This window comes from Peromyscus maniculatus, chromosome 7 (genome assembly GCF_049852395.1).
Source record: "Peromyscus maniculatus bairdii isolate BWxNUB_F1_BW_parent chromosome 7, HU_Pman_BW_mat_3.1, whole genome shotgun sequence".
Lineage (NCBI taxonomy): Eukaryota > Metazoa > Chordata > Mammalia > Rodentia > Cricetidae > Peromyscus > Peromyscus maniculatus.
Window position 1 is genome coordinate 5,208,967 of NC_134858.1, and position 14,810 is coordinate 5,223,776.

Here is a 14,810-nt window from a genome sequence, read left to right on the forward strand (position 1 = left end):
GTTGGTATAAGAACAGGGTATGCCATTTTTTAAAAGCTTTATTTTTTATTTTTTGTGTGTGTGTGCACGCGCACGTCTCTGCACCATGTGTGTGCCTGGTGCCCTTAGAGGTCAGACGAGGTTGTTAACACTCCCCTGGAACTAGAACTGCTGATGATTGGGAATCACCTTGCAGATGCTAGAAACCAAACCTGGACCCCTGCAAAAGCAACAAGTGCTCTTAACCTTGGCCATCTCTCCAGGTCCCATGGTACTGATTCTAGGAGTTTTGTGATTTCTTAGAGCCTTAACCTGCAGCTAGTTAATCCTTAAGTCCCTGTATTAGGGCAAGTCTGGGCCAGTCAGCAGCAGTGCCTTCCCTGTTCTTAACACTTTTAGTCTGTGGAATCCAGGGGCACCTAGCCCTTTGGCTTGGCAGATTCCGACACTACTTTCCATTGTCTTATGTCCTTTTATCTTCCATCCAGTGGTGATGTGTTTAGCACACCTCCTGGGGATATCCTCTTGGTTATATCTTGTTTACTAGTTGTCTCCAGAGCAAATGACCTCAGGGCACAATCATCTACCTGACCTTCTTCAAAGCCTTATCTCCACACAACAAAACCACATTAGACATAAAATATTTTAAGAATAAATGGGGAGCCTGGAGAGATAGCTCAGCAGTGAAGAGCACTTACTGCTCTCCCAGAGGACCTGAGTTCAGTTCCCAGCACCAACTCCGGTGACTTACAACCTTTGTAACTCAAGTTCTAAGGGCTCTGCACACACACCTACAGCCAGCCAGGCATACACACATAAACATAAAATGGACATTTTTAAAAAAATGAACATTTAGGTGTATCTCTGTGAGTTCGAGGCCAGCCTGGTCTACAGAGCAAGTTCCAGGACAGGCTCCAAAACTACACAAAGAAACCCTGTCTTGAAAAACAAAACAAACCAAAACAAACAAACAAGACATTTTAACAAAATCCTTAAAAACAAAGAATAAATTATTTAAATTATGTTGGAATAAGTTGTGTTTTCCTGGGGAATGGACAGGAAGCTAACAGTATTTGAGAGTAAAGATTTGCCAAGCACCAATAACCTTAATAAAATTATCTGTCACCAACACAGACAAATAGACAGAGGCACTGTGGTATATCACACTTCCCCACACCTACCCCAGCCTTTAGACTAATGAATCCAGGCTACAACAGATGGGTACACCGATTCAATAACCTACTGAGTCTTGTTTCCGAGGGAGCTTTGTAAATCCCACACCCCTCTTTCTTCAGAGACTGCCCTGTAAACACTGGCCCCTTCATACATAGCCCCCTCTCCTGTTTTCCCACTTGACCATGCTATTCACCGTCTCCAGGTTTTCCTGATTCCCAAAGATGTTCATGTTTATCTTTCCCACAAGTTTGAAAGGCATAAAGATGGAAGGCAGAGTTAAGCTAGAGGATCCTTCCTTTGGTGAGGCATGTTACGGGCATTCAAGAGAACACTGAATGTTCACATTTCATGAACACCACTGTGGCAAGCTCAACAGCAGGAGCTAAATATGGGTTGAGGACTGGTCTGAGAGGCTCCGCACATAGAGAACAAGTCAAAAGGCCAGACCTTAGACGGCGAGAATACTCCAAGGGTCAAGTCATTTACCACTCAGTCTGATGACCTGAGTTTGATCTCTGAAACCCACATGGTAGAGAGAAGCAACATGTGCGCCATGAGACATGCATGCATAAATAGAAAATTATAATGTTAAAAATTATTTTGAGCCGGGCGGTGGTGGCGCACGCCTTTAATCCCAGCACTCAGGAGGCAGAGGCAGGCGGATCTCCGTGAGTTCGAGGCCAGCCTGGTCTACAGAGTGAGATCCAGGAAAGGCGCAAAGCTACACAGAGAAACCCTGTCTCGAAAAACCAAACAAACAAAGAAAAAAAAAATTATTTTAAAAGTTGAGGCCAAGAGCAAATACCCACTGGCAAGAAAAATGTGTTTAACTCTAATTAATTAAATAAAAGAGTTCAAGTGGCTGGAGATGCAGGACAAAGACAAGAGCACCAATGCTCTTCCTGAGGCCCAAGTGTGAGTCTAACCCCACACTGTGCCTCACAACCACCTGCAGTTCCAACTCCAAGGGATCCAATGCCCCTTTCTGGCTTCCACAGCTGCCCGGCACACAGTAGTGCCCTGAAATATATGCAGACAAAACCCGCAAAAATAAAATGAATCTAACAAATTAAATAAACAAACAAACAATATTAGAAAATGACCCCTTTTTAAATTGAGAAGTACTGGCATTATGAAATATGACAAGTATCCAAACAGAACCCAAGCTTAATAAGCATTTCATTTATTAAAAAATAGAAAATGACGAGTCTTCCACACTAGATTGTTTTTGTTGACAGTGATGATAAGATTAAGTAAATTTCTTATAAAACATAATTGGTGAACAAACTGGTCTGGGAACAGTGCTTCCTGTCTGCAATCCCAGCACTGGGCAGGAGGATCGCCAGTCGAAGGTAAGCTGGAGCTGCACAGTGACAGGCCAGTCTGCATTACAGAGTAACCCCGACTCAAACAGTACCCCTGCTAACATCCTGACCCCTCATCATTGTCCTGACGTAAAAGCCTCATTCTAAGGAAAAACTCCCCCTTCCCCTTTCTTTCTCTCCCCCCCTCTCTCCTTCCTTCCTCTATATAATAAATTCTCCATGTGGATGCAGCATCTGGGTTGTGAATTACTGACCACCTCCACTACCACATGGCATGCATCTGCCCAGTATGTTTCCTTGCACACGCGGGATACCCTCAGGGGTCTCCCACGCAGTAATTCACAACATGGGTGGCGAACATCGCCAGGCAATCCCATTGCTTTCTCCTGCCCTGCGGCAGTCTGAGGAGCTCCAGGATCCTGTACCACCCTCCATTTTTCAGGCTGGAGCATTGCCAGGGTCTCTTCACTCTACTGATCAGTAAGATTCCTCCTTCCCTTCTGCCACTTTCCCACAAGTGAGGATTCCTCTCGCTCCACTCGCTGGTACCAGCGTCTTTTGGGCTCTAACCTCGGCTCCTGTCCCTGTGCGGCGGCATACGGAGACAGCTTATCCTCTCAATTCCACGGCCCCCAGCCTGTGTTCCGATGGTCTACCGGCTGGTCTGCACCGGCCTGCACCGCTCAGTGGTCCTCCATGACCCCTGGGAGGTCAGTCTGCTGGGCCTTCTACCCCACTGTGGAAAATGTCCCCATGGTGCCCCACCCCCACCCACCACTGCCGATGGCCTGGGTCGCTCCCCTGCGGCTGCTCGCACTCGAGCAGCCAGGGGATGGGGTGGGTGGGGTGGGGTGCGTCCCTCTCTCCTGCCCGGCTGCACCGCTACTTCCCCACCTTCCTTTCTCAGTCTATTTCCTATGCGCGAATGGAAATGTATCATTGATATCACCATCTATATTTCTTTCTGACTTTTAAATGCTTCAAGTTATCTGTTCTTTATCTGCTCAGTTTATTTTGGAGGGGAAAAACCCCACATGAACACATGGTCAGGTGGTACCATCTTATATAAGGGCAACCACATGGTCTAGCCGCCATCTTGGCTAAGGTCAAAACAGGCTGGTCCTATGACTTCACCGCCATCTTTACTAAGGGCAGCGAGGGCCGGGCACTCAGTGCTCAGGCTGTCTGTGGCAGCCCACTGTTTCACCTTTGTTTTGTGGGCTGAGGAAAAGTCCTCCGGCCTTGGCCTGGTGTTCCCCAGCTGTCTCTCTCAGGCTCCAGCCATCTGGGCAGGGCAGAGGTCCAGTCCCTGCCTGCTGTTTGTTCCTCCGAGGCCTCTTGTGTGGGCGGGGCCTGGAGAGGACGTGCTCCCCTCTGGGGCATCAGCAGAACCACATGCAGGTGATGTCATTATATTAAGATTTTAAAATTTCAGATCTCTTTTTAAAAATATATTTATTTATTTATTTATTTATTATGTATACAATGTTCTGCCTGCATGTGTGCCTGCAGGCCAGAAGAGGGCACCAGGTCTCATTACAGGTGGTTGTGAGCCACCATGTGGTTGCTGGGAACTGAACTCAGGACCTCTGAAAGAGCAACCAGTGCTCTTAACCTTTGAGCCATCTCTCCAGCCCAAAATTTCAGATCTTAACATTAATACAATTCTGATACTCTTTGGGTCACAAGCTCAGGATTTTAAAAGAATTTTAAATTTTCCTTGGTTATTCATTACATGCTTTCCATGATATGGATTTCAGTACTGATTGATGATATTAATTTATCTAAAACTTTTAATTTTTCCTCACCTGTCTCTTCCAGAGGATGGTATTTCTCTCCCTCCTTGTCTTCCTTTCCCAATTACTAAGATCATGGGCCAAGAGGTTCCAAATGAATTCATACATTTTAACCCCTGTCTCTAGTCTGTATCTCAGCAGTCTGGCAGAAACACCAAAGGAGCAGTGTGGACACAGCCTGCAGCGCTTTCCCTGCTACGGACGTCAGCAGAGACTCCTGTCTATGTGATGGGGACTGGCCAGCCCAACGTAATTGTTCCCTGCCTCTACAGCTGGGTCAGATAACCACATGCTTCTGACAACGGGCCCCATTGCCCAGCCTTTGACCAGACTTTCAGCCTTTCTGGGGGCCTTCACAATGCCCCAATGCCAGCTCGAAGCAGTTCCAGAAGAGAATACATTGTCCCATCTTCCCTATCCAGAACAGAGGACCGATTGGCTATCTACTGCCCACAAGCAGGAAAGAGAACAAGCTTTGTTTCTAGGGAGAGGGAGGGGGACAGCGTGAGACAGGCAAAGACGCGCTAGAGACTTCTTCCCCGAGGACCAGCTCCTGGACCACTCCCATCCACTATGCTATCTCCAGTTTTAATCAACTCTAAAAAAGGCAAAAGCAAAATGTCAACAACAACAACAAAAAAAAAAATTAAAATATGCTCCTGGATAAAATAAAGTCTGAGCTGTTTGCATGACAAAAGAAAAACTATCCTGAGTTGTACTTAAATCTGCTCTGACAGCAAACCAAACCACCCCATGGCTGTTGATAAAAAGGAGCCAGGGTCAGCCATAGGCCTCCCTGAGTTTCCTAGAAAATGTCTTGAATTTTCAGACTTAAGGTAACTTTTAGGGAAGAGAGGAGCCAGATGATCTGAGGTCAACCCTGGAGGTCCACATGGTGGAAGGAAAGAACTGAATTCTAAAGTTGTTCCCTGACCAACTTGAGTAGGACACTTTGTGTACACACACGCACACGCACGCACGCACGCACGCACGCACGCACGCACACGCGCTTTCTTCCCCTCCGACCCCACAAAACAGTTTGGATGGAACAGAAAAGAAAATAAAGTCAACAGAGTCAGGTATTGTAGTACATCCTATAATACTAGTACTCAGGAGACTGAGGCAGGGGGATTGTCATGAGAATAAGGCCTTATATTTAAAAAATGAAATAAGTCAAAAGAAAACTTTCTCAGCAGCTCATTTTGTACTCTGGGAAGAACATGGACTGCTAAATGAGGCGAGATGGAGGGTGTGTGTGTTCGAATTGTTTCTCAGCTTTCTCTGTCCCCAACTGCCTGGTTCTCCTGTACATGGAGATGAGGGAAGGACCACACTTCAGTTCACACTGTAGACTCCTGACTAAACGGCTTTAACTTACATGAAATTCTGCCATGAGGCCCGTCCCCAGGTAACCAATGGTCTGTAAAAGAAGTGCACCCTACACCGTGGTTCCCTTTCCTTCACTTTCCCTTGGCTGGTGTGCTCACAGAGCACCTTCCAGTCCTTCACTGTGAACAGTTAGTCCTGTCCCAAATTAGTGACATGCTGTCGGCAAGATGCAGGGACAGACTGAAGCAGGGCCGAGATTCTGGGGTGAGCTGGGGCAGGAGGACAGACGAAAATGACAACCAGTGAACAAAAGCCAGGGGCCATCCAGTCCAGACCCCGGACTGTTAAATCTTTTCCTTTTCATCCGGTCCGTCAGCAACAACTACCCCATCTTTAGCATATTTTAAAGTTAATCCAAGTAGAACCTGGAACTTATTACCAAGTTGCAAACATGTGTACAGATGTGATAGTTCTAGTTTCAAATCACAAGTAAACTGTTACTCACCACGCCTCAGGTGATCGCAAGCTTCTGGATTTTAAAAACTGCCAGTTTAGCAGAGTAGCTCATGTTTACAAATCCCAGCACTTGAGAGAGCAGGGCAAGAAGACAGCCAGCATAAAGGCCAAACATTTATTACTGCACAGTGAGTTCTTCTAAGCTAGTGTGGGCTCAAGTGTCTAAAAATTAACCCTGATGAATTAGATAGTTCACTTAAGTTTTCGTCATGTAGAAATTATACATATTAATTTAACTTACTAACATAGCGACTCACCCTGGGTGAATAAAAATGGCAAGCACAAGTATTAACTGTTTTTAGTTTTAAAACATTATTTATTGGGGGTATGGTCACCTTAAAGGAGTCAGTGCTCTCTTCCTACAACATGGATCCTGGGGGTGGGGGCAGGCGCTGATCTCAGTGGTCCTCAACTATTTTGGATATTTATTCAATAATCTTATGCATCAAAAACTCATGTCAAGAAATGCTCAAGTTGGCCAGGAAGTGGTGGGCACACCTTAGTCCTGACACTCGGGAGGCAGAGACGGCAGGTCTACAAAGCAAGTTCCAAGACTGCCAGGGCTACACAGAGAAACCCTGTCTTCCAAAACCAGAAAGAAAAGAGAAAAGCTTAAGCTGAAGAACTGCTGGGGGACAAGGCAGGGCTGGCAGTCAGTCACGGTGGCCTCGGTCAGTTCTAACACAGAAAGCAAGCCGACCAGGAGCACACCACCTTCAGGCAGCGGGCCGACTCTGCTACCGCCAGAGCAGCCCGCTCTGGCCTCACCAGGCATTTGCCAGGGCAGTCTCTGGAGCTGGTGCTTGTCTCTAGGTGAAAGGTTAACAGACCCTGGCTCCTCTTCAAAGAAAGTCCCAGCTCAACCAGCAGACGAAAGCTAGCCTTCCCTGGCCTCCGAAACCCAGGTTGTTGAGAAGTAACCATACACAAGAACCCAGACTACAAATATTTTTCTTTCTCTGTATGTTTGGTATCTCATATAGTGCACAGATATACATAAGGACAAAACACTCATATATGTGAAATAAAATAATAATAATTAAAAAAAAGAATCAATTTTTTTTAAATGGACATAAAGTTAAAAGAAATGATAAATAAAAAGCTGGGTGTGGAGGTGCATACCTTTAATCCCACCATTCAGGAGGCAAAACCAGAGATCTCTTATTTCCAGGCCAGCCTGGGTTACACAGCCAGACCTGTCTGGAAACAACACAAACAAACAAACAAACGCAGCCTCCTCATATTTACACTAAAGTACTTTACTCACTGAGCCATCTATCTCTGTAGCCAAAATATGAATAATTTCAAGCCAGCATAAATACTACATAACACTACCACATTCTTTAATGCAGCTAAAAGCAGAGGGCTAAGTTTACCAACCAGCATCTTCCACAAGTGTATGCTAACCACACATAAAAATAGAGATGTAAAAAGGGAAGTGGGGCCAGGCAGCGGTGGTGCACACCTTTGATCTCAGCACTCAGAAGGCAGAGGCAGGTGGATCTCTGAGTTCGAGGCCAGCCTGGTCTACATGAAGAGTTTCAGGAAAGCCAGGAATACACAGAGAACCTTGCCTCGAAAAACCAGAAACAATAACACCACCAAGTGGGTTATTCTATAAAAAAGAACCTAATAAAGAATATAAACTTGAGAGTTGATGCTGGAGCAGGTGGTAAGTTACAGTTCATCCTCCATTCTAGAAGACTCGGGCACATTTTTCCTTAGCTAAGACTCTAAGACTCAACTGTATTTAAGAACACAGAGAAGCAAGTCAACTCCACAGGCATGGAAGCAGTAACTGACAGCATGTGCTTGCGTTTGCATGGCCCCAGGGTCAGAAACAAGAGGGGCAGTTTGTATGTCTTTGGCAGAGATAAAACGTAACCCACTATGGCGAACTTTGGGTTTGAAGGCGGCAAGAGTCAAGCCCAGAGCTGACAGCCTGCTTCTCTCTGCTCTGCTCTGACACAGAGAAGCCCACTTGGTTTTTCTCCCCACCCTCAGTTACACTCCAGCTCTGACTGCAAAGGTCTGGAACAGATTAAAAGTCGGGCCACAAAATAAAAAGCTCTGGCATGTAGTCAAGCCTGTCTGGAATACACACACACAGCGGGGCCCAAAGAGGGAAGCGAAAGGAAGGGAGGGAGGGAGGGAGGCAGGAGACTTTTGTTGCTCTCTTTATCGCGTGTGCACACGCATGTGTGCTGGGGGCGGGGGATGTCTTTTTTCCCCACCTCAAATACCCGCTCTTCCTTAAAAGACTCAGCTGTAGGTACCATCACCAGATAAACTAACCTAACAGCCAAGTTTCTTTCCTTCACTACTAATACTTTTCCCGATTTCTTTTCTTTCAACACACACGTCAACACACACACACACACACACACACACACACACACACACACACACACACACACACACACACACACAGTGTGTGTTAAAAGTTGGAGGCAGCGGCACAACCTGATTCTTCCAAACTCCCAAGGGCAGGGGAATGGAATCATCAAATCCGATTACAGAAACGTAGCTGTTATCATCCAGTGAATATTCATGCAGCATTTAAGGGTTTTCAACCACAAGAACTATTCAAACATTAAAAAGAACCTGAAGATGCAAACTGCTAACAGGTACATTACTTTCTTAACACCACAACAGGTTTGAAAGCTTGAACAGCTGGTATTTGAGCCAAACTGGCTGTCAAAATAACCGTCTAGGCTGCAACCCCAGCTCTGACTTTCCTTGGGGGTGAGGGGAGGGGCAACCCATCCATAAAGCCGACATTGGAGGCACACCCCAACACTGCTTTTTATTGTTGTCTGTTTCCTAGTAAACAGATGGGGGGAGGCTGTATTGGAGGCTCGATGTTTTTACCCAGCCCCAGGGTTGTGTTTTGATGGTGTTTACAGAGTTAATTCTTCTTTCCAGTAAGGCCTGTGGTGTGGCCAGGTCAGCCCCTGGGAAGCTTCAAAGGCTCCGCCCGTGAGTCTGACTGCACTAATCCACACATTGTTTCCATTAAGCAGCATGGGGCCAAGATGAATGCTCAAACCACATTATCTGTTCCTCTTTAGATTCATTTTCCATGCTTTGGAAAGAGATTCAGAAAGCCAACAGACAAAATACTACCAGGAAAGAAATATGGACAAAAAAACCAGTAAACGGGCACAAAGACCCTTATAAAAACGCGCACATTTGGGAGGAGGGCTCTGTTTTGCCTTTCATATCCTAAATAAAAGTGAAGGAAAGGACCTTAACATAAAACGAGGTCAAAAAATTCCCAACAGTTGTGAAATGCTTTCCTTAGACTTGATGTGGTGCTTGGGGTCTGTCCCCCCCCCCCCCCGCCCCCCCTTCGGCCCTGATGGTTCAGCCAAGCACTGGCAGGAGCATCTCAAGGGAGACGAGGGCTGCAGGTTGTGGACAAGCCTGAGCAGCGTGGCCTGTTTCCAAGAAGATCACCGCTATGAATTAAGCAGCAGAGACTATGGCCCTTCCACAGCATTCACCATCAACCCAGGCTAGAATGCTGCTGCTTTGGATCTAGATTTCTCAAGTTTAAACAAAATACAAAGCATAAGAAAAGGCTGGGTGTGCAGCCACTGCTCACCACAAGGCAATGCAGTTTCACTGAGATGGGTTTTCTTAAATCCCCCAGCCCCCATACTATCATCAAAATGACCGCAAAGGTTCTGAGGTAAACCTTTACCAAAACGAGGGTCAAGCCTTGGGTCCAGCCAGGACGTGGTCTTGTTCTTATGGTTTATGTAGTAAACGTCTCCATCCTGAGTCATGGCTTGCTCCCATCCATCAGGAAGAGGTCCTGTAACACAGAGAACAGACTATGGTTGGTTTTGAGCTGGTGTACCTTAAGGAGCTGAGCAGTGCTCATTTAAACAGAACACACACAATTAGATATAAAGCAATGCATTAAAACAGACTGCAGCCTATGTCCAGAGAAAATAAGGCAGGACAACATACCTGATTCTCCTCCATGAAAACCAAACTTAAAGAATAAAGCCAGCTCCCCAAGACACAGATGAGAACTTTAGTAGTCAGATTAGAAGCACACTTCAGCTGACACAGCCTGCTCCATTTAGATCCACTATTTATGCAACTAACTTAGAGAATACAGAGTATGACGGTCCGAATACATTAAAGTTTGTTGTGAAGCAGAACAGAGACAGCTGGCATGAGAGGACTGTGGCTGAAGGTCTGTCTGTTGGGAGGGTGGGAGGGGCTAGGACATGTGACACCTGTTGGAAGGTAAAAAGATTTTCCTAGTTTCATGAGCGTAAGGAAGCGTCTGTAAAGTAACTAATGAAAAGAGGCCCAGAATAAAACTAGGGAACCACTGAACCATCCACTAGACAGACAACTCTCAAACCTTTAACCGAGAAGAAGGTTCAACTCTAAGATATTTTTGAAAAAATGCACAAGGCGTTTACAAGTTCAAAGGTAGACAGTGGTGGTGCACACCTTTAATCCAGAACTTGGCAGGCGGATCTCTGTTGGTTGAGGGCAGCCTGGTCTACAGTGTGAGTTCTAGGACAGTCAGGGCTACACACACAGAGAAACCCTGTCTTGAAAAACTGAATAAAGTTCAAAGTCCTAAGATACTGTGTGACTGACAGACTGGCAGTGGCCACTAGATGCCTCAGAGAGCCACAGCTGGACACTCCCAGGAGACTTCCATACTCTGACTCTGTTGCTTAGCAACACCATTCTGCACCTTAGCCATCATGGTCAGAACCATCAGTGATATCGGGACTTCCCCCATGTTCTCCCTAGCCCATCTGGGACAAAGGAAAGCAAGAGGCCATGACTGCCGATTCCCACCGTGCAATGTTCTTGTCCCCACATACAGATGAACCACCAGGCATGTCCAAGGTAGACCTGAAACTCAAACACTTCTGTTTCCTGGAGCTATAAATCTACTGCCCTAAACTTTTGTCAGCGTTCCTGATTATAAGAAATCTATCAAGCTTTAATAGTATTTATTTCACTAAGAATGGTAGACCCACAAGAACTAAATCCAAGTGGGCCAGGCATTGTGTTCTCGTTCTCGTGTTCTCTCTCTCTCTCTCTCTCTCTCTCTCTCTCTCTCTCTCTCTCTCTCACACACACACACACACACACACACACACACACACACCTGTAATCTAAATTATTCAGGAGACTGAGGCAAGCTCACACAATCAAAAGCTCAAGGCCAGCACTAATCCAACCTCATCTTTAAAACTGTTTTAAAGTGTTAGCAATGTAAATCAATGGGTAAGAGCTTGCCTAGAATGTGTTAGATCCTGGGTTTGATTTCTAGTTCTGGAAAAGGCATTAGTTCAGAACGTTTTCCATTAATAACAGTCTCATCTACCATTAAATAACTGAAGAAAAACAGTAAAACATAAGTAACAGACATGACTAACGAAGGCAACAGGCTAAGTGAGAATCAAGAGGGCACTCGCTGTATCTTCTCTTCATGGTAATTAAAATTAAATAATGCACTTACTCAAAGATTACGCTAACAACCTTATAAGCACTCAGTATCAAAATGCAACTGTGAAGCTGGGCAGCAGTGGCGCAGCCTTCAATCCCAGCACTTGGGAGGCAGGGGCAGGCGGGTCTCTGAGTTCATGGTCAGCCTGGGCTATAAAACCAGTTCCAGGACAGCCAAGACCTGTCTCAAAAAAAAAAAAAAAAAAAAAAAAAAGTAACTGCAAACTACCTATTCATCTGTGTCTTTAACATTTCCTGTATGTCGTGTATAAACAGAATGTTACACAAAGAAATCCTGTCTCAATAAACAAAACAAAAAAAAGAAAGGAAGGAGGGAGGAAGGGAAGGAGGGAGGGAGGGAGGGAGGGAGGGAGGGAGGGAGGGAGGGAGGGAGGCAGGGAGGGAGGGAGGAAGTTATGTGGACAAGAGATCAGGAAGGTGCCCCAAACAACTCTGCATGCCAATTCAACCTTTAACAGCAGAATTACGGAGAGTGAGCTGGAAAAGGAAGGCGGTCTGGGCTACAGCTCCACAGTCAGGTGCTCAGTACATGCTAGGCAATTTGATGTCCCAGAGCATTAGTCAGTCATCAATCAATCAATCAATCAATAGAAAGGGAAGATCTTTAACTGTAGTCAAAATTTAGTAAAATAATATAAATCTAGGCTTCATCAGACATGGTCCTGAGGAGGAATTTGGTAACTTAACATTTTTCTTTTCTTTTTTGTTTTTGTTCTTGTTTGTTTTTTTGAGACTAGGTCTCCATCATCTCAATTCACATCCTCAGGCCAGGCCTTTGGGAATTAAGAGATGGGGGTGTTTTTTCAAAACTAGACTACCATGCTGGATCCAGACACCAAAGCCTTTTGGGCAAGGCGAAAAAGATTGAAGGGAAAACAAAAACAAACAGCAACCCTTGGAGGGTAAGAAGAGGCCAACAGTTTAAATGAGACGTAAAGAGGGTGAAAAACTGGAATCAGAATAAGAAAAATCAAGGTTAATTTAAAAATAACTCAAAATTCAGATTTATCCTTAGGAAAATACAATTTTATGTAGGATTTGCCAATACTGTTTGATTGATAATTTATCTACTAGAACAGTATCTTAAACAAGTAAGATGCACTGTAACCCTAGAGATGACTCAACTCCATGCACTTGCCTGTATGCTCTTGCCTACAGCCTGTACTCAATCAGGAAACTCTTCACTGCCACCTAGTTAGACCAACCCCTCCCCCTGCCCTGCCAGATCGAGACAGAGCGATCATGGAGGACACTGAGTGGCCAGCATAAAGTACAGGGCTCACAAGGAGTTTCTCAGAAAGCAGACTCAATGACCTCCTAAAATAAGCAACCTAAAATCCGGGCCCCTCTCAAGGCGAAGTTACTGGGCCTGAGTTAGGAAGTGGCAGGTCTGGGTTTATGCTCTTCAGAACATCAGGCTTGACCAACAGCAAACTTCCTCCTCCTGAAACTTGTAGAAGTCCCCTTAGAGGCCTCGCACAAGTTAACACTAGTCCCTCTCCAACAGCTATGCTCTGCTAACACTTTATAAGGCGTGTCGCTGTGTTCAGAGTGGGTCTCACGCGTGCACACATGCACACAAAACCCTTTCGCCTCAGCTTCTGAAATACTGCCGTTTTTGTGTACAAGCTTAGACACCGAATTCTAAAGCAACCATACATAGACTGATGGAACCTGCTTTAGTAAATTGTCAGGACACTCCCCACCCCAACAAACTCTCAAGAAAATCCTTGCATCAAACCACTAGAACATGCTGGTTGGTGTGCCCCAAACTCCTTCCTAGACCACAATGGCAGCGTGGAGACAACACTTGGGACCACGTACCTGAAGACTTGGGGTGGATTCCCAGTGCTTCCGAGTCCTGCACACTGTGTGTCCTGAGCCCTGCCTGGAGCTTACAACTTGGTCTACTTTGACCCAATATTTATTAGCTTTCTAATCCTGGGCAAACTCTGTAGTGATACGTCCTCTCAGTGGCTACGGAATGGAGATGAACACTCACAATTAAAGAAGAAAGTTCCACATGGAATGCCTACAGCAGGTGTTCTTGAACAAATAGTTCTGCCTCCGGAAGAGCAACCAGTGCTCTTAACCACTTAGCCACGCACGTCTCCAGCCCAGGAGCTATGTTTTTAATGGAATTCTAAAAATTTTCAGAACAAGGCTCAGAAGCCCCTCCCACTAAGGTATCCGGAGAGTGTCTTCTGTTTGTCCCCACTCTCTACCACTGTTAGTGTTGTTTCAGGTCTGAGCAGGTGCCCACACACCTCCATCTCTCTCTCCCTTCACCCAGCCCCTCTCTCACCACTCACCAGCTACATTCCAACCATCCTCGAAGCTCCAAATACTCTCTGATTTCTTGTTTGTTGAATGAACAAATTCAGATCATATACCCTCTCTCTTCAGAACCTAAAAGGACCTAAATGGTTCACTTACTTACTAGCTTTGACTTTCCAAAACCTGGCTCAAGACCACCAGGAGGGCCAATGTGCTCTGCGTGGATTCTTCCCCTTCTCCAGAGATGCTCAGCCCCTCCGTGAGTCCACCCAGGTCCCAGCGTCACAGACAGCAGTTACAGGAGCTCCAGTGGGAAAGCCATGCAAGAGGCCGTCTCCTTCAGTCAACTGGTAACTGGTCTATCTTCCCCTTTCCATTTTAACTACAGGAAACACGACGTATGTTTAGAACCGTCTCATGATTTAAACAGTAGCTGGCATGCAGGAAGGGCCGAGTATGAGCTGAGGGTAGGAATGCTTCCCTGTTGCCAGCTTCCTGTGTCCTGCCTGCAGGTTCAGCAAGGGACAGACAGACATCCACATAGCACTCCCTGCTGAGACTTTGTTACAGAAAACACAACATTTCACATCTGTTGAATGAATGATTTTGGCAACATCTAGTCTCAAAGTAAAACAGTGACCACTGTCACAACTCACCCCTGCTTATCACGTTAAAATCCCTAGAATGCCACATGTACCCAGAGAGCCTGGGACAGGCCACTCTCAATTCATACATATATACAATACACAAGGCAGCCTGACCATATCCACTCCCCACTACCTCTGGACACTCTAGCAAACCTCCCTTCATAGCTAACTGAAGGACTGGAGAGATGGCTCAGGGGTTTAGAGCACTGGCTGCTGTTCCAGAGGACCTGGGTTGGGTTTCCAGCATCCAC

The 14,810-nt window shown here is 45.8% G+C and overlaps 1 protein-coding gene across 8 annotated transcripts in view; it reads right to left on the reverse strand.

Moving 5' to 3' along the window:
* Positions 1–14,810, reverse strand: part of Yap1 (Yes1 associated transcriptional regulator) — an 84,335-nt gene that overhangs the window by 24,916 nt on the left and 44,609 nt on the right. For 4 of the 8 annotated variants that reach the window (XM_076575628.1, XM_076575625.1, XM_076575630.1 and 1 more), the window contains exon 4: positions 9,822–9,941. In XM_076575628.1, coding sequence (XP_076431743.1) covers positions 9,822–9,941 — 120 coding nt within the window. The remainder of the gene's footprint in view (positions 1–9,821; positions 9,942–14,810) is intronic. The other 4 variants (XM_076575629.1, XM_076575626.1, XM_076575631.1 and 1 more) reach the window with 1 other exon arrangement.